Genomic DNA, 20,670 nt, shown 5'->3' on the forward strand with positions numbered 1-20,670 from the left:
CCTGTCTTTGACTTGACAAAACATTACACACAACTCTTGTAAATGTACTGTCCTAACATACTCTAAATTTATGCTTTCGCCGTAAAACCTTTTTGAAATCGTAAAACGTGGTTAGATTAAGGAGATGTTTATCTTTCAAATGGTGTAACATAGTTGTATTTTTGAAAAATTTGAATTTTGACATTTATTTGGATTCAAATTTGCCGCTCTTGAAATGCACCTGCTGTTGATGGAGTGCACCACAGGTGGCACGCTAGCGTCCCACCTAGCCCCAAGAGGTTAATCTGACTATTCTCTTATCGATTTGATTTACCTATTTCTGCAATTTGTGGCTTTTCTGTATAGTTGTCTAATGTTAGTGGGGCATATTACTCTGTTTTAATGTAACTCCTGAATCACTATGATAAATAAAATAGTTTTTCTTGAGTGTATTTTTAACAAAGCTTAATTTACTTAGAAGTGCAAACTGTAGCGATACAGGTGGAGTCAGGCATTGACACAGACATGGTGGCATAGCAGAACAATCGGAATGCGGTGAACCAAGAGGTTGTGAGTTAAAATCCCAGGTGAGGACATGTTGAGTAATACTTACTGTATAAATGAACATGTACAATGTATTCATGTATGTCAAAGTGTGTCAAATATGTTGAAAACACTGTATGTCAAAAGCACTGTTTGTGTGTAGGTGTCCCTAAACTTACCAACAGACAAAGAGCTGTGAATAGATCAGTAGTTCACCAATCAGGGCCTTGATGGGCTCGGCAACAGTAACTAGGGGTGATGTGTAATGAAACGAGTGTGTGAATCCCCAGGTAGGTGGGTATAACGTTTTTTGGGGGGGTCTATCAGGCGATGTCCTGATGACTGAATGTCCTGAACGTCCTAAAATCATCCTGACCTGACCTTCAATGACATCCCAGGAACATGGAGGGAACTAGACAAAAGTCTCCTAGAGAACATTCCTTTGTGACCATCACACAATGTCCCGATGACAGGAAAAAATGAACACTTGAGAATGTCCTGAAAACGTATTTAGGGACATCCCCAGAACAAGCCGGGAACTAGACAAAACCTACACAGGACCATGACACAATGTCTACAGAACATCCTAAAATTGTCCTTGGGGACGGCACCGGAACAAACTAGACAAAATCTCCACAGGACCATGACACAATTTCCTGACATCTTTCGGTAACCATTTCCTGACTTTCTGTGGATGTCCTATTTACTTTTTTTTTGTTGTTGCAGGGAATACAGATAGCTTCTACAGTTCAATAGGATGTTTTATTTAGTAAGTAATAGGGATGTTATTACAATACAGTCTCGTATTACTGTTATTGTAATGATGAACATATGTTGTAAGTGAGACAGACCTTAGAATTGCTCTTGAAGATTGGCTTGTCAATGGTGCAGTCACTTTGTCCCCCCATTACATTTCCCACACTGTCTGATGAGTTACACTCCACTCTTCCCTGGAGAGCAATGATAGGACAATGACAATTTATGTCAACTTCAGGCAATAGTTCACTGAAATTACCAATGAAACACTGGAAATGTACATACCGGACCTACAGAAATGACTAAACTATCACTTAAACATTATAAATCCTTCCTGCCCCTCAAACACTGAGTCTATAGCTACTCACTCCCTCTCCCTCCTTGTATGTACTCTTACCTGGAGTATGGTGAACTTCCTGAATGAAAGTCCTGCAGGGTATGTGAGAATAATGTGGCTGTTGTAAGAGTTCTCTTCCCTGCTCTCGACTGACACTGTCACATTTATCACCTCATCTATGCCAACCCTCACCTCTGAAGACCTGAGAGAAGTGAGAAAGAGAGAGCAAAAGTAATAAAGAAATGATTCTCATTGTCATTACATCATGCTTGTTTTCCTCAACCTTTGACTATCATTGACATCATCATCCTATCCATCTTCATCATCATTTTCATCTTCATCCATTTTACTCGTCAGCCGCTGTAAGGCTCTAATCGACATTCTAATCATCATCCTTCTTAAAAAAAATGTTTAATGTTACCTAGTAGAAAAACAGAAAGGCTCTGAGTCAATGCTAGTGATCTTACCTAGTGAAATTAAAATCCACTTTCAGGTTGTCAATGCAGTTGTTATCAGCGCCACAGTTGATCTCAAAACCTAACTGTGGGATGAAGAAAGATGTTCACTAAGTTCACTTAACACGTTACCTTCTTCACAATGACTAGGATATAGATTTATCTTTACCCCCCCTCCACACACACACACACACACACACACACACACACACACACACACACACACACACACACACACACACACACACACACACACACACACACACACACACACACACACAAAGGCCTTTTTTAAGGGATTTCAAATCAACTTTGACACAGCTTTTATTGTCAAAAGTTAAGAGAAGAAACATACAGGATGATATGTGGTAGTCGGAGACTGCGGGGAAAGGCTAGAGCTGAGGCCACCAGGAGATGTTGGCAACCCTTCAAATGTGAAGTCAAGCTCATTGGACAGTTCATTGAGGGAGTCCTCTGGGCAAGCCTATAAAAAATAGAATCTTCAGAGACATTTTTCATCATTCAAACTCCTCTAAAAAGAGGTTTACTGTGATATTGTTAACATTGACATGTAAAGGCTCTATAGCTGTATCCTTTAGAGTGTATAGTAATGACAGAGGGGAGAAACCAATGAGCATACACTTTTGATGTTGTCGACATGTGACAGCCATAAAGCCCAGACTTAAAGCTGATACAATTTGATGTGTACTCCACATAATAGGTGCAGTAAGTCATTCCAAAGTTTCAGCTGCTAGTCTCTCGTTGGATCCCGAAAAATACATTTGACTGCTTAGAGCACTAAAACTCCGCCTGAAAAACGCACATCATTCAACTTTTATGGTGACAATAACGCCCTTGTTTGCTGTATACTTTGGAAGAATTGGAATTAGGACAAGGCAGTTGGTGAACTTCATTAAATATCTCTGGAGGTGTTGGCAGAATGTTTTAAACGTTTACAGTGACTTTTGCTGTATCTGACAGTTTCTGAAAGAAAAAAACAATTGCAAGCATATCATTTGAATTCAATAATGTTTTGCATTAACTTTTTCCCCAACCTAAATATGCTGCACTGCCCGTGAATTTTGAAACATTGTCTAGTCTACTCAAAAATTTTTTTAACAACAGTGGTAGACTACACAATTAAAATCAAAATTCTACTGTATTTTATAAACCATGCTCCCTTTTCAGATGCATAGAACAAAATACTTGAAATAATAGGCTATCTAATAGGCCCAATTAAATTAGAGATGTGCTTGGTAATTTGTTGTAGGCTAAAGCTTCTTCGGCATATGAACCTATCATGGACAGAAAAGGTGGCCAGGAATTTATTCTGCAATGGTTTTGAAACTATATATCATGTTTTATGTTTATAAATTAAATATTGTTTACTTGAGACATTTGAAATTACAGTAGACTATTCAGACATATACACAGTAGCCTAAAAAAAATGTAAATTTAAAAGGTGAACCGTCTGTTCTGCCATTAAACTGTGCTCTGGATAGTTTCTCGTTACTACTGTAAAGTGGGTCCAATTCATTGAGAGATGGGACGTTGTAGGCCTATAGGCTACTTTGCGAGTATGAAACCATAACCGTCAGAAAAGGAAAAATTCTGTTTCCTAGTTTTCCCGGTTCTGACTATTCTGCCTGCTCTGACCCCAAGCCTGCCTGCCGTCCTGTACCTGCCTGACTCTGACCTGATTACGAACCTCTGCCTGCCCTGACCCCGAACCTGCCTGCCGTCCTGTACCTGTCTGACTCTGACCTGATCACGAACCCCTGTCTGTCCTCGACCTGTCCTTTGCCTGCCCCGTGTTTACAATAAATAATCTGAGAACTGTACTATCCGCCTCCTGTGTCTGCATCTGGGTCATATCCTGAGTCGTGGTAGTCACCAAGTGCCTTCAGAAAGTATTCACACCATTTGACTTTTTGTTGTTACAACCTGAATTTTAAATGAATTAAATTTAGATTTGTTTTGTCAATGGCCAAAATATAAAAGTGGAGATATGTTTTTCAATTTTATTTTTTTTACAAATTCCTAAAAAATGAAAAGCTGAAATGTCTTGAGTCAATAAGTAAAAAAATAAAACTTGTTATGTCAAGCCTAAATAAGTTCAGGAGTAAAATGTGCTTAACAAGTCACATAATAAGTTGCATGGACGCACTCTCTGTACCCCACACATAAAATGATCTGTAAGGTCCCTCAGTCGAGCAGTGAATTTCAAGCACAGATTCAACCACAAAGACCAGGGAGCTTTTCCAATGCTTCGCAAAGAAGGGCTCCTATTGGTAGATGAATAAAAAAAAGCAGACATTGAATATCCCTTTGAAAATTGTGAAGTTATTCATTACATTCTGGATGGTGTATCAATCCACCTAGTCACTAAAAAGATTCAGGCGTCCTTCCTAACTTAGTTGCCGTAGAGGAAGGAAACCACTCAGGGATTTCACCATGAGGCCAATGGTGACTTTAAAACAGTTACGGAGTTTAATGACTGTGATAGGAGAAAACTAAGGATGAGTCAACAACATTGTAGTTACTCTCCTCTCGCCCACTAGATATCATCAGAATGAGATAAAATAGATAATCTGTAGATTTTCTTGCCTATGCATTTATTTCTGATTCGGAGCCAAGCTCAAATAATGACAAATTAAAATACTTTACTGACTAAGTTTACTCACCTGAATGCCAGATTCAAGTTGTTGGTATACCATGTTTATGAGCGCTGTGTCGTTGGGCATGAGGTTATACTAATACTGGCCATTTTCATCATTGATAACTTTTTGGCAAACCCAAATGGAGGGCCAAGTTTCAAACCTACCTCAGTAAAGAAGTTATGAGAGAAGCATCGCTTTTGAAGTCTTAATGTAATAGTTTTCGTTTCCTTCCGTATCTTTGGACTGATATAAGCACGATAGTTTGGAGCTTGGCGGGTCACATCCAGAGTTAAAGTATAGTTAATCTTTGCTTGAAGATCTGGAGGAAAAGAGATTGCATTTAATGAAAAGGATAAGCTACTCGCATGCATATGTACAGTGCCTTCGGAAAGTATTCAGGCCACTTGACTTTTTCCACATTTTTTTACGTTACAGCCTTATTCTAAAATGGATTAAATAAAACATGTTCCTCAGCAATCTACAAACAATACCCTATAATGACAAAGAAAAAAACGTTTTTTATAATGTTTAGCAAATGTATTAAAAATAAAAAACAGAAATACCATATTTACATAAGTATTCAGACCCTTTGCTATGAGACGCGAAATTGAGCTCAGGTGCATTCTGCTTCCATTGATCATCCTTGAGATATTTGTACAACTTGATTGGAGTCCACCTGTGGTAAATAAAATTGATTGGACATGATTTAGAAAGAAACACACCTGTCTATATAAGGTCCCATAGTTTACTGTGCATGTCAGAGCAAAAACCAAGCCCTGAGGTTGAAGGAATTGTCCGTAGAGCGCAGAGACAGGATTGTGTTGAGGCACAGATCTGGGGAAAGGGTACAAAAGAATGTCTGCAGCATTGAAGGTCCCCAAGAAAACAGTGGCCTCCATCATTCTTAAATGGAAGAAGTTTGGAACCACCAAGACTCTTCCTAGAACTGGCCGCCCAGCCAAACTGAGCAATTGGGGGAGAAGGGGGTGACAAAGAACCCGATGGTCACTCTGACAGAGCTCTGGAGTTCCTCTGTGGAGATGGGAGAACCTTCCAGAAGGATAACCATCTTTGCAGCACTCTTCCCATCAGGCCTTTAAGGTAGAGTGGCCAGACGGAAGCCACTCCTCAGTAAAAGCCACATGACAGCCGGCTTGGAGTTTGCCAAAAGGAACCTAAAGACTTTCAGACCATGAGAAACAAGATTCTCTGGTTTGACTAAACCAAGATTGAACTCTTTGGCCTAAATGCCAAATGTCATGTCTGGAGAAACCTAGCACTGTCCCTACGGTGAAGCATGGTGGTGGCAGCATCATGCTGTGCGGATGTTTTTCAGTGGCAGGGACTGAGAGACTAAACAGGATCGACAGAAAGATGAACAGAGCAAAGTACAGCGAGATGCTTGATGAAAACCTGCTCCAGAGCGCTCAGGACCTCAGACTGAGACAAAGGTTCACCTTCCAACAAGAAAACGACCCTAAGCACACAGCCAAGACAACGCAGGAGTGGCTTCGGGACAAGTCTCTGAATGTCCTTGAATGGCCCAGCCAGAGCCTGGACTTGAACCAGATCGAACATCACTGGAGAAACCTGAAAATAGCTGTGCAGCAACGCTCCCCATTGAACCTGACAGAGCTTATGATCTGCAGAGAAGAATGGGAGAAACTCTCCAAATACAGGTGTGCCAAGCTTGTTGTGTCATACCCAAGAAGACTCGAGGCTGTAATCGTTGCCAAAAGTGCTTCAACAAAGGACTGACTGAAGGGTCTGAATACTTATGTAAATGTGATGTTTCAGTTTTTAATTTTAATACATTTGCAAGCATTTCTAAAACCATTTTTTGCTTTGTCATTATGGGGCATTGTGTATAGATTGATGAAGAAAAAAAACAATTTATTAATCAATTTTAGAATAAGGCTACAACGTTACAAAATGTTGAAAAAGTCAAGTATTCCGAATGCACTGTAGATGAGAACAATGTTGAGGTCAGAAACCTTTTGTGTCTGTTGTTTGTCTGGTCATGGTGAAACAGACTTCAGCAATGTTTCTCAGGGGTGTACTGCAGTCCGACTGGTTCGTGGGGATTTTGTCTGGGTTGAAGGAAACTCGTGCCATCAATGTTACTATAGGCCTGGACCTGGAAGAAAAAAAACATAAAGTATCAGCTTGATGCTCCAAGTATACGTACATTCAACAATGAAGGGTGAGTTATTGGCCTCTAAAGCCTAATTTCCATTGACACTTAAATTAGGGCCAAATTCGAGCTGGCTCAATTTTCAAATTTGAGCTGGTTCAGGGAGTCCAGGCCAACACAGCCCAGATTCACAACTGGTGCTGGCTGGATTAGGTTCAGGCTGGTGACGCCATTACAATGCAACCACCAGCTAGCTGATCACTCGCTCAATGCTGATACATTTGGCTTTGGATTTGTTGCTGCTAGCTAGCTGAGCTACTGCAATAGTCAGACATGACACTCCACTTAGTATGATATGTTACGTTCTTATGGTATATGTTAATTTGTGGATTCCCATCATCCATTTCGTATTGGATTTTACAAATTACAATTCATGTGATATGTTACGTACAAAGTGTTACAAGTTTGCCAAACGTTCAATATGTTACGAATTTGCAAAATGTATGAAATGTTACCAATTCCAATTTTTTGTTGATAATGTTAATTAGTTGGCAAATATTAGCTGGGTTCGGGGTGAAGGTTAGGAGTTAGGTTAAAGGGTTAAGGTTAGGGTTAGCTAAAAGGGTTAGGGTTAGGTAAAAGGGTTAAGGTTAGGGTTAGCTAACATGCTAAGTAGTTGCAAAGTACAGTGACGGAAAAAAGTATTTGATCCCCTGCTGATTTTGTACGTTTGCCCACTGTCAAAGAAATGATCAGTCTATAATTTTAATGGTAGGTTTATTTGAACAGTGAGAGACAGAATAACAACAAAAAATCCAGAAAAACGCATGTCAAAAATGTTATAAAATGATTTGCATTTTAATGAGGGAAATAAGTATTTGACCCCCTCTCAATCATAAAGATTTCTGGCTCCCACGTGTCTTTTATACAGGTAACGAGCTGAGATTAGGAGCACACTCTTAAAGGGAGTGCTCCTAATCTCAGTTTGTTACCTGTATGAAAGACACCTGTCCACAGAAGCAATCAATCAATCAGATTCCAAACTCTCCACCATGGCCAAGACCAAAGAGCTCTCCAAGGATGTCAGGGACAAGATTGTAGACTTACACAAGGCTGGAATGGGCTACAAGACCATCACCAAGCAGCTTGGTGAGAAGGTGACAACAGTTGGTGCGATTATTCACAAATGGAAGAAACACAAAAGAACTGTCAATCTCCCTCGGCCTGGGGCTCCATGCAAGATCTCACCTCGTGGAGTTGCAATGATCATGAGAACGGTGAGGAATCAGCCCAGAACTACACGGGAGGATCTTGTCAATGATCTCAAGGCAGCTGGGACCATAGTCACCAAGAAAACAATTGGTAACACACTACGCTGTGAAGGACTGAAATCCAGCAGCGCCCACAAGGTCCCCCTGCTCAAGAAAGCACATATACATGCCCATCTGAAGTTTGCCAATGAACATCTGAATGATTCAGAGGACAACTGGGTGAAAGTGTTGTGGTCAGATGAGACCAAAATGGAGCTCTTTGGCATCAACTCAACTCGCCGTGTTTGGAGGAGGAGGAATGCTGCCTATGACCCCAAGAACACCATCCCCACCCTCAAACACAGAGGTTGAAACATTATGCTTTGGGGGTGTTTTTCTGCTAAGGGGACAGGACAACTTCACCGCATCAAAGGGACGATGGAAGGGGCCATGTACCGTCAAATCTTGGGTGAGAACCTCCTTCCCTCAGCCAGGGCATTGAAAATGGGTCGTGGATGGGTATTCCATCATGACAATGACCCAAAACACACAGCCAAGGCAACAAAGGAGTGGCTCAAGAAGAAGCACATTAAGGTCCTGGAGTGGCCTAGCCAGTCTCCAGATCTTAATCCCATAGAAAATCTGTGGAGGGAGCTGAAGGTTCGAGTTGTCAAACGTCAGCCTCGAAACCTTAATGACTTGGAGAAGATCTGCAAAGATTAGTGGGACAAAATCCCTCCTGAGATTTGTGCAAACCTGGTGGCCAACTACAAGAAACGTCTGACCTCTGTGATTGCCAACAAGGGTTTTGCCACCAAGTACTAAGTCATGTTTTGCAGAGGGGTCAAATACTTATTTCCCTCATTAAAATGCAAATCATTTTATAAAATTTTTGACGTGTTTTTCTGGATTTTTTTGTTGTTATTCTGTCTCTCACTGTTCAAATAAACCTACCATTAAAATTATAGACTGATAATTTCTTTGTCAGTGGGCAAACGTACAAAATCAGCAGGGGATAAAATACTTTTTTCCCTCACTGTAGCTACCTTTGGTCTGCTACACATTTGCGTAATAAGCCCAACCTCCTTGCGTTTTATGCAACGATTCCAAATGTAAGATATCATGCTAATTTGAATGTCCTGGATTTACATTCACTATGAGACCAGGCTGCTGAACAATAACCTTTTGTTAGAACAGTGTTGTTTTTGGTTAGCAGCTAGCTAATGTTAGCTTGAAACGACCCTGCAAACAAAAATGAGTCATTAGGACTTTGTCGTGGTCCTGTAGAGGTTTTGACTAGTTCCCAGCTTGTTCCGGGGACATCCCCATTGATGATTTGAGGACGTTGTGTCATGGCCTCAAGTAGGTTTTTGTCTAGTTCCCAGTTTGTTCGGGGTACATCCCGAAGGATGTTTTTAAGACCCTCTTAGAACGTTCTGTCATGGTTCTCTGGAAGTTTTTGTCTAGTACCTGTTTTGTTCAGGGGATGTCCCCAAGGACGTTTATAGGGCCTTCTTAGAACTTTCTGTCATGGTCCCCTGGAGGTTTTTGTCTAGTTCCCAGCTTGTTCTGGGGTCGTCCTTAGAGAAATTTTTAGGACATTCCCAATATATAATTTTTCCTTTCTTCTGGATGTAATGCAATGTTCACAAGGAACGTTTTCTGGGAGACTTTTGTCTAGTTCCTTCTATGTTCCTGGGACATCATTGAGAACCAGGTCAGGATGAATTTAGAACAAATGTTTTTAGGTCAATTGCAACCAACATTGAGCACCGTCCCAACACGAGGTGATCTCTCGGTAAACCATCAATATGTGCTAAGATCACCCACACAGCTGATCTCAATTGCAACCACTATTGGCCAACATATTACCACTCCCTAAAGCTGTTTATTGTTTGTTTTTTTGGGATCCCCATTAGCTTTTCCAGAAGCAGCAGCTACTCTTTCTGGAGTCCACAAAAAACATGACAAGTAACAAAACAATGATATACAAGGACAGTCACACAAATTTAGAATGCAACAAAAAAATAATCCAAACAATACAACAACAAAAATATTGTGTGTCAGAGTGTTTGTGTGTGTGTGTCCTCACAGTCCCCGCCGTTCCATGAGATGTTGTTTAATCAATTTTCTAAAGGTAATTTTGCTGTTTGCTTGAGTAATTGGAGATGGAAGAGAATTCCATGCGATCATGTCTCTGTATAATACTGTGCATTGACGTGAATTCGTTTTGGGCTTGTTGACTGTGAAGAGACCCTTGGTGGTATGTCTTGTGGGGTATGTATGGGCAGGGCTCAACATTCAGGGCTGCCTGCTGTCCTGGCCACATCTGCCAAGCTTACAAGGCCAGTTAATCAATCTTTCATATGGTCTGCTTAGGCCAGTACATTTAAACACTCCAAAACAGACAATAATAGTTTATATTTGTATTTAATCCTTCATAATCTTCCCAACGTCTGATGCTTCAAACTTGTTATCAACCAGCATTCGGTTTCCAAGTCAACCTTCCCTCTCCATCTCGAGTGAGCACCACCTCAGTACATCATGGATACTCGCTCCAGCTCCGTCTCAAGAAAAATGTATATATATATATATATATATATATATATATATATTGTAAAAATGCAATTTTGTGTTCTACATAATTGTTTAAAAACCAGATTAATTCCCGAAGCTGTGTCATTTATTCATCAGCGGAATGTCCGGTGGCAAGAACACACAACTACTCATACAGCTGATTGCTGCATCAGGAAATGTGTTCTAATAAATGTGTTCTAATAAATGTGTTCTAATAAATGTGTTCTAATAATCCAGTCACTGTGCAACATTCCTAAATGCAATCTCGGAAAAGACAACAGTTTTGATGGCAATTATTGAAAAGAGCAGGATCACAGATTTCCAATACTGTTTGATTTATTTCTCAACTCAACGCAATTGGCAGGGTTTTACAATCTGGCATGACAATAAAGTGTGTCTGGCATGACAATAAAAAAAGTAACTGAAGGAAGTGCGTCACGGCCATTCGAGTGCATAAATGGTAGGCCTATATTCACTGTAAAAACCACAGAATTTTTTTAGGCTCTAGTGCCATTGGGAGTTTTTTTTTGAGTATTATCTAGGTATTGACTAGCCCATTGGGGTAAACAATGCAGATGAGCAACCCCATGCTTCAGCCATGCTTCAGGCTATAGGTGATAATGCTTATTGCTAAAAAAGCACACCTGCCTGCAAAATGGACCATGTACAGGACCTAAAGATAATACTTTTCCTGATTTTTTTATTGGGCTCGTTTCTGGAAGGGAATATTACATTTGAAACAGTTTCATATGTCATCATTAAGGGGGGATGGTTTTACATTGAACACAAATATAAATGCAACATGCAAAAATGTCACAATTTGTATTTGAGTTACAGCTCATATAAGGAAATTAGTCAATTGAAATAAATTCATTAGGCCCTAATCTATGGATTTCACATGACTGGGAATACAGATATGCATCTGTTGGTCACAGATACCTTAAAAAACGGTAGGGTTGTGGATCAGAAAAACAGTATCTGGTGTGACCACCATTTGCCTCATGCAGCGTGACACATCTCCTTCACTTAGAGTTGATCAGGCTGTTGATTGTGGCCTGTGGAATGTTGTCCCACACCTTTTCAATGTGCGAAGTTTCTGGATATTGGCGGGAACTGGAGCACGCTGTCGTACACTTCGATCCAGAGCATCCCAAACAGCTCAAGGGGTGACATGTCTGGTGAGTATGCAGGCCATGGAAGAACTGGGATATTTTCGGCTTCCACAAACTGTGTACAGATCCTTGTGACATGGGGCCATGCATTATCATGCTGAAACATGAGGTTATGTTGGGCAGATGAATAGCACGACAATGATCTCGTCAGGATCTCGTCACAGTATCTCTGTGCATTGAAATTGCCATTGATAAAATGCAATTGTGTTCATTGTCCGTAACTTATGCCTGCCCATAACGTAACCCCAGCACCACCATGGGGCACTTTGTTCACAACGTTGACATCAGCAAACCGCTCGCCCACACAACGCTGTCTGCCATCTGCCCGATACAGTTGAAACCGGGATTCATCCCTGAAGAGCACACTTCTCCAGCATGCCAGTTTCCATCGAAGGTGAGCATTTGCCCACTGAAGTCAGTTAACGACGCCAAACTGCAGTCAGGTCAAGACCCTGGTGAGGATGACGAGCACACAGATGAGCTTCCTTGAGACGGTTTCTGACAGCAAATATTCTTCGGTTGTGCGAACCCACAGTTTCATCAGCTGCCCGGGTTGTTGGACTCAAACAATCCCGCATGTGAAAAAGCCGGATGTAGAGGTCCTGGGCTGGCATGGTTACACGCGATCTGCAGTTGTGAGACCGGTTGGACGTACTGCCAAACTCTCTAAAACGACATTGGAGGTGGCTTATGGTAGAGAAATTAACTATAAATTATCTGGCAACAGCTCTGCTGGACATACCTGCAGTCAGTGTGCCAATTGCACGCTCCCTCAAAACTTGAGACATCTGTGGCATTGTGTTGTGTGACAAAACTGCACATTTTAGAGTGACCTTTTATTGTCCCCAGCACAAGGTGCAGCTGTGTAATGATCATGCTGTTTAATCATCTTGATATGCCACACTTGTCATAGTCCGGAGCCGCCAGAGCCGCGCGCCAGTCCGGAGCCGCCAGAGCCGCCCGCCAGTCAGGAGCCGCCAGAGCCGCCCGCCTGTCCGGAGCCGCCAGAGCCGCCCGCCTGTCCGGAGCCGCCAGAGCCGCCCGCCTGTCCGGAGCCGCCAGAGCCGCCCGCCTGTCCGGAGCCGCCAGAGCCGCTCGCCTGTCCGGAGCCGCCAGAGCCGCTCGCCTGTCCGGAGCCGCCAGAGCCGCCCGCCTGTCCGGAGCCGCCAGAGCCGCCCACCTGTCCGGAGCAGTCAGAGTGTGTCCTGTGAGTCCTGTGCCTGCGCCTAGGGCTAGGCCTCTTACATGTCTCCTCAGCCTGGTGAATCCTGGGTCAGTGCCGCCGGAGCCGCCAGGGACGCCCGCCAGCCGGGCGCAGCCAGGGACGCCCGCCAGCCGGGCGCAACCAGAGTCGCCCGCCAGCCGGGCGCAGCCATCGCCGCCCGCCAGCCGGGCGCAGCTATCACCGCCCGCCAGCCGGGCGCAGTCAGGGTCACCTACCAGACCTTCGGCGCGGCCAGGTGCGCCACCTAAGAGGGCGACGCCGAGGGTGGAGCAGAGGCCACGTCCCGCACCTGAGCCGCCACCGTAAGAAGGCCCACCCGGACCCTCCCCTTCAGAGTCAGGTTTTGCGGTCGGAGTCCGCACCTTGGGGGGGGTACTGTAATGCCCTGGCCATAGAGAGGGGTTTTTGCTTTTTATTTTGGTTAGGCCAGGGTGTTACATTGGCTGGGCGTTCTATGTGCATTTTTCTATGTTGGTTTGTTTCATTGATTTTGGCCGTGTGGCTTCTAATCAGGCACAGCTGTAGAGTGTTGTTGCTGATTGGGAGTCACACATAAGTGCCTGTTTTTCCGTTGGGGTTTTGTGGGTAATTGTTTCTGTTTTGTATTGCACCTGACAGTACTGTTTGGCTGTCGGTTTTCTTGTTTTGTATAGTGTTCTTTCATCCATTAAATTACGTCAATGATGAACACTAACTCCGCTGCGCCTTGGTCTACTCTCTCTCCCGACGGCCGTTACAGATATTTCATTGGGGCCAGGGGTAGAGAACCTAGACAAATCTGTCTGGTATCTAATTCTTTGACACAGTAACAACTGATCTGCTAGTTTATCCTTGTGGGTTTTTGGTTGCAAGCAAGTTTGTTTTAACACTCTGGTGCATGTAATCTCCGGTTATTGGCATTTTAAGAAGTGCAGCGCTAACCTGCAGCTGCATGTTAAATTTAGCCTGTTGGTTGCATTTGAACCTCAGTGTATCAATCATCAGGACAGAAACATTCTAAAATAATCAGTTTCATTACACATCACACCTTTTTATTATTGAAGAGCCCATTATGGCCGTGATTGGCGAACCACTGATCCAGTCAAAGGTCTTTGTCTGTTGACAACGTGAGGGAAAACCCACATTCATATTTACATTATGTCCTCAAGAAAAACATTATATCCTGGGATTTGAACTCACAACCTCTTAGTTCACAGCATTCCAATCATCCTGCTAAGTCACCATGTCTGTGTCAATGACTCAATTCACCTGTATCACTACACTTTGGACTTCAATGTAAAGATCAGTTCTGCAAAATATTCACTCAAGAAAAACTATTGTATTTAATCATTGTGATTCACGAGTAACATTAAAACAGAGTAATATGCCCCCATCAACATTAGACAACTATACAGAAAACCCTCAGTGCTGAATTAAGTAAATCAAATCAATGATGAGAGAATAGTCCGTTTAACTGATATGGTGAAATTGTGGCACTGCAGAAAGATCAGTGTAATCCAAATCAGAGGTTGTGAGTTTAAATCCCAGGTGGGGTCGTATTGAAAAGTCAGTACTATATAAGTGATTGTGTCAAATGTTGCCGTTGATAAAAGTAACTTTTTTTTACTTTAGCAGAACAGGGTCCCACTTATCGTAAAATTTTCATCACATTTTACTTGTAATGTTTTGGGACACCTGGGACCATAACGCAACGTCCTGACGACTGGTAAACAAATGTCCTGTTAACGTCTTGAAAACGTCCTGACATAGTCCTCAACACCGTTCTGGAAACTGACAGGGAACTAGACAAAGGTCCCTGAGAGAATGTTCCCAGAGGACCATCATGCGACATCGTAATGACTAGTAAAAGGAAGGATCCTTAGGATGTCCCCCGTTTGCTGGGGAGCTATATTTTAGCTAGCCAGGTCATACTGATACATTGAAAGCAAGCTAGATAAATCTTATTTAAATATATATATGCCATGGTAAGCAATGTAAGAATTTAGCTAGCTAGCTTGCCTATTCATTGAGTTAACAAATGACAATGGTAACCGTTTAACTAACAAACAACTAAACACTTGGCAAGCTGGTACTAACACTAGCACTATGGGGTAATGGAAAGTAAATTAAAATTGTTCATCAACATTTTGTTAGCTAGTTATCTAGTTATGATCATGTAGCTATCAGCAAGAACATTCTACAAATTCTAGTTAGCTAGCAACATTAGTCCGTTAATGTTATTGGCAAATTCATAAGCAACAACATGACATAGTTTCTAAATTATAGAGGCAATGGATAAACAATTCAAGCTGTGCCCATCAAGGCCAGCCCAACTTGGCTTGAATTTAATTGCCAATGGAAACAAGGCTTGAAATATTATTTGGAGATACCTGAGTAAGAGAACAGCCCCCTTTGATCCCACGGCCAAGTCTGGGAGTGAGTCCAAACTCATGTCCAGGGAAGTCTGACTGATGGACTGTCCAAAATACTTTAATCCAGACTGTACATCTGAGGCTGAAATTCTCTATCAAGAGATGGAAAGGAAGAGGAAAAGTCACATATAATCACATTTTATATAATCACATTTTCTATTACACCTTCAATTATCTCTGCCATGTTTCTCTAGTGGATTTACACTTTAGTTTAAAGAATGGAGACAATATCTGTCTGTCTCTCTTTATGCTCATATCCTCCACCCTCATTCAATTTCTATCTTTCTCCCACATACCTGAGATTTGATTTTGCTGATTCCACTACTCGTCCCATGGAATATGTAGACACTTCCTTGACCATCGTTCTCTAGAGGTGCTCCGACAGCTAAATCATTAAATCCATCCATATTCAGGTCAGGCAGTGGGGCAAGAGAAGTTCCAAACCTGCCCATCTGTCCTGCATCCCCCACCAGTGTCATCTCGGCAACTAATTGACAGGCCACTCCAAACTGGGAGAAAAACAGGCAATCAGTAAAAGTGATCAGGCTGAAACATGTTTTTATCAATTGTTTTGTCAGATTTGGTCAATTATGAGGTGAATCAAAAAAGATCTACCAATTACCCTGTCATTGATGGTACAGACATATACCCTGCCCTCTCTGTCTCCATCTGTGAACATCGGAGCTGATATGAGGACTAGGTCGCTATATGAGTCTTTATTCACATCCATCGCACAGACCTCTGCCCCAAAATAAGCGCCAATCTGAAAGAATGAGAGAATCACAATTATGATTATTTCCCCACCAGATAACAAATAACCTTTCTGACAGATCACACTAACACTTCATTTTTTTATTCTCTCAATTAATTAAATCATGCACTGACATACATGCCCATATTATTTCCACTGTCAGGCTTTGTATCAGAGTTTGGTCAAAAAGTCAAAACATCCTGGGCCATGAACCTACCCAGACTTGGGGCCAGACTGGGGGATAGTGGAAGATACATTATTAACAAAACAATGGTAAACAATTTTACTGAGTTACAGTTCATATCATTAAATTGAAATAAATTCATTAGGCCCTAATCTATGGATTTCACATGACTGGGACCCAGGCCCAACCACTAGAGAGCCAGGCCCAGCCAATCAGAATTTGTTTTTCCCCACAAGAGGGCTTTAATACAGACATAAATACTCCTCAGCACCCCCACCCTCCCCCTCAGACAATCCCGCAGGTGAAGAAGCCGGATGTGGAGGTCCTGGTCTGCGGTTGTGAGGCCGGTTGGACGTACTGCCAAATTATCTAAAATGACATTGGAGGTGGCTTATGGTAGAGAAATGAACATTCTATTCCTTGGCAATAGCTCTGGTGTACATTCCTGCAGTTAACATGCCAATTTCATGCTCCCTCAAAACTTGAGACATCTGTGGCATTGTGTTGTGTGACAAAAGTGAACATTTTAGAGTGGCCTTTTATTGTCCCCAGCACAAGGTTCACCTGTGTAATGTTCATGCTGTTTAATCAGCTTCTTGATATGCCACAACTGTCAGGTGGATGGGTTATCTTGGCAAAGGAAAAATGCTCACTAACAGGGATGTTAACAAATTTGTACACAGAATTTGAGAGAAATAAGCTTTTTGTGGGTATGGAACATTTCTGGGATCTTTTATTTCAGCTCATGAAACATGTGACCAACACTTTGCATGTTGAGTTTATATTTTTGTTCAGTTTAATAATAATGCTTTGGGGCTGCTTATATTTGTCCTGTTACACACAAGTGTGGAATGCAAATGTATTTTTTAAGACCTTCCATGGTTAACACCTCACAAAGCAACTGTTTTGATTATGCAAAGTTTGTTGACACTTCTCATTTCAAGTTTTAATGTCACATTAAAGTGAAATGCCTTTCTTGCAAACTCAAAACCCAACAATGCAATAATAAATAACAATGATTTCCTAGAAAAAAACACGAAAAATAAGAATTGGAAATATGAAATACACAATAAAGTAACTAAGTAAGCATACTATATACACAAAATATTTAAAAAGTCAGATCCAATACCATATTTACATGTGCAGGGATACTGGAATGATGGAGGTAGATATGTATAGGGGTAAGGGGACTAGGCAACACTTCATGATTACAGAAATGAGTGCTATAGGGCGGTAGTCATTGTGGTATTAAGTCTTAGAGTTCTTAGGAACAGGAATGATTGTAGTCATATTAAAACATGTGGAGATTACAGACTGTGACAAGGAGAGGTTGAAGATGACCGTGAATATGCCTGCCAGCTGTTCTGCGCATGCTCTGAGAACGCACCCTGGAATATCGTTGGGGCTCCCAGCCTTGCAAGTGTTGACCTGATTAAAGACCCTTCTCACATCGGCCTCAGAGAGCGAGATCACCCAATCCTCTGGGTCGGTGACAGCCCTCACAGCCGGCTTGATGTTGTTGTCAAAGTGTACATAAAATGCATTGAGTTCGTCTGGTAGAGAGGCATCGTTGGGCAGATCATGGTTGAATCTTCCTTTGTAATCCGCAATGGACTGTAGCCCCTGTCGGAGTCTCACAGTCCTGTAGCATAACCTCAGACTCTGGTGACCATTTCTCAATGGAGAGAATCGCAGGTACTTCCTGTTTCAGCTTCTGTTTGTAAACAGGAAGCAGGACTATGGAGTCATGATCTGATTTGTTGAATGGGGGACGAGGGAGGGCCTTGTATGCTTGCTTGTGGGTAGAATAGCAGTGGTCTGGGACTTTATCGCCTCTAGTGGCGTTGGATACATGTTGATGGATGTTGGGTATCACGTATCTTAGTGACGCCAAAATAAAATCTCTAACAACCAGAAAGTCAGCCTCTGGGTGTAGGATTTCCTGCTTGTTTATAGCCATGTACAGTTCGTTAAGCGCCAGCTTGTTAATTTATTTTCCTGAGGTGGAGTGCATACAGCAGTCGTGATAACACCTGAAAACTCCCTCAGGAGGTAGAAGGGTCAGCATTTGACCGCCAGGTATTCCAAGATGGGTGAACAGTGGGTCAACACTTCCACCACGCTGGAATTATCACACCAGTTGGAATTATTACACCAGTTGACAAACCCGTCTCCACCTCGATTTCCCCGACTCCACTGTCCTGTCCGCCCGGTGAATGGAGAATCCATCGAGTTGGAAAGCCATGGGGGGTATCTTGTCCGATAGCCATGTTTCTGAAAAGCAAAGAATATTGAAGTCCCGAGAGTCCAATTGGTAGAAAATCCATCCATCTTATCATCAAATGACTGTAATATTTGCCTGTAGGATGGAGGGAAGAGGTGTCCGGTTTTCCCTTCACCTTAATCTCACCAGGATCTCCCCTCTCTTGCCTCTGTAATGTCGATGTTTCCTCTTGGGTAGCCCAAAAAATTGGGTTGGAATTACAGAGAGAGCCCAGGGCAGATGAGTCGAAGTCGAAGCCAGAATTGGGGTAAGTAACTGCCGATCTGATGTTCAAGAGTTCTTGTCGGTTGTAAGAAATAACAGCAAAAATAAACGTCTAAATAATCACAAAATAGCAAAGTTGGGTCGGAGCGTAAAAAATAAAAAAGCAGACATTGAATATCCTTTTGAGCATGGTGAAGTTATTAATTACACTTTGGATGGTGTATTAATACATCAAGTCACTACAAAGACACAGGTGCCCTTCCTAACTCAGTTGCCGGAGAGGAAGGAAAATGCTCAGGAATTTCACCATCAGGCCTATGGTGAATTTAAAACAGTTACTGAATTGAATGGCTATGATAGGAGAAAACTAAGGCTGGATCAACAACATTGTAGTTACTACACAATACTAATCTAATTGAAAGAGTGAAAAGAAGGAAGCCTGTACAGAATACAAATATTCCAAAACATGCATCATGTTTGCAATAAGGCACTAAAGTAATACTGCAAAACAATATGGCAAAGCAATTATCTTTTTGTCCTGAATACAAAATGTAATGTTTGGGGCAAATCCAATACAACACTTTAATGAGCATCACTGTCCATATTTTCAAGCATAGTGGTGGCTGCATCATGTTATGGATATGCTTGTAATCATTAAGGACTGGGGAGTTTTTCAGGATAAAAAATAAATGGAATTGGGTTAAACACAAAATCCTAGTGAAAAACCTGCTTCAGTCTGCTATCCACCAGACACTGGGAGATGAATTCACCTTTCAGCAGAACAATAACCTAAAACACAAGGCCAAATATACACTAGAGTTTCTTAGCAAGAAGACAGTGAATCTTACTGAGTGGCTGAGTTACAATTTTGATTGAATTCTACTTTAAACTCAATGGCAAGACCTGAAAATTGTTGTCTATCAATGATCAACAACCAAAAACAGAGCTTGAAGAATTTTGAAAAGAATATTGAGCAAATGTTGAACAATCCAGGTATCAAAAGCTCTTAGAGACTTACCCAGAAGTACTGACAGCTGTAATCGCAGCCAAAGCTGCTTCTACAAAGTATTGACTCAGGGGTGTGAATACTGTCAATTTGAATATTTGTATTTCATTTTCAATACATTTGCTCAAATTTCTCAATTTGTTTTTACTTTGTCATTATGGGGTATCGTGTGTAAATCGGTGAGAAGAGAAATCTATTTAATCCATTTTGAATTCAGTCTGAAACTCAAAATGTGGAATAAGTCAAGGGGTATGATTATTTTCTGAAGGCACTGTAGTAGCCTATAGCCTAATTTTGCATTTCAAACAGGCCTACCTCTTAGCCTATTACTGAAATAGCAAGAAATAGGCTGAAACACAATGCCCTGTTGATGTTAGTAGCCTAAAATGAAGACGGTTGAAATCATTAAATGCCTACTCAAATGTGCCTACTTTCAGCACCATGAGTTGTCCATTTCCGATTGATTGTGCCACGCCTGCTGTTTTAGGTTTCAGCACCACAGTGTAAGTTACTCGAATCTGGCTTATTGTGAGGTCAATAACTCTGATAAATGCATAATGAGCAAGAAACATCATGTTTTAAAAAAACAAATTATAGTAGTAGCAAGCTACCAAAGTTGACCTCCGGTCATTCTCCTCATCTTCTCGCTCTCCTTCTCAAAATGAACAGAATATAGGCTATATGGGCTAGTCTGCCTGCAAGATATTGCATTTTTGGGGACTAGGCCAAATAAAAATATATT

The 20,670-nt window shown here is 41.8% G+C and overlaps 1 protein-coding gene across 1 annotated transcript in view; it reads right to left on the bottom strand.

Annotated features, from left to right (window-relative positions):
* Positions 1 to 20,670, bottom strand: part of LOC106579408 (integrin alpha-X) — a 63,139-nt gene that overhangs the window by 25,874 nt on the left and 16,595 nt on the right. Inside the window, exons 13-21 of the mRNA XM_014159297.2 lie at positions 16,122 to 16,262; positions 15,796 to 16,008; positions 15,458 to 15,591; positions 6,725 to 6,867; positions 4,895 to 5,049; positions 2,426 to 2,554; positions 2,083 to 2,156; positions 1,676 to 1,817; positions 1,374 to 1,472 (exon numbers count right to left, since the gene is read on the bottom strand). Of these exons, the coding sequence (XP_014014772.1) occupies positions 1,374 to 1,472; positions 1,676 to 1,817; positions 2,083 to 2,156; positions 2,426 to 2,554; positions 4,895 to 5,049; positions 6,725 to 6,867; positions 15,458 to 15,591; positions 15,796 to 16,008; positions 16,122 to 16,262 (1,230 nt within the window). The remainder of the gene's footprint in view (positions 1 to 1,373; positions 1,473 to 1,675; positions 1,818 to 2,082; positions 2,157 to 2,425; positions 2,555 to 4,894; positions 5,050 to 6,724; positions 6,868 to 15,457; positions 15,592 to 15,795; positions 16,009 to 16,121; positions 16,263 to 20,670) is intronic.

The sequence above is a fragment of the Salmo salar genome, chromosome ssa19 (genome assembly GCF_905237065.1).
Source record: "Salmo salar chromosome ssa19, Ssal_v3.1, whole genome shotgun sequence".
Lineage (NCBI taxonomy): Eukaryota > Metazoa > Chordata > Actinopteri > Salmoniformes > Salmonidae > Salmo > Salmo salar.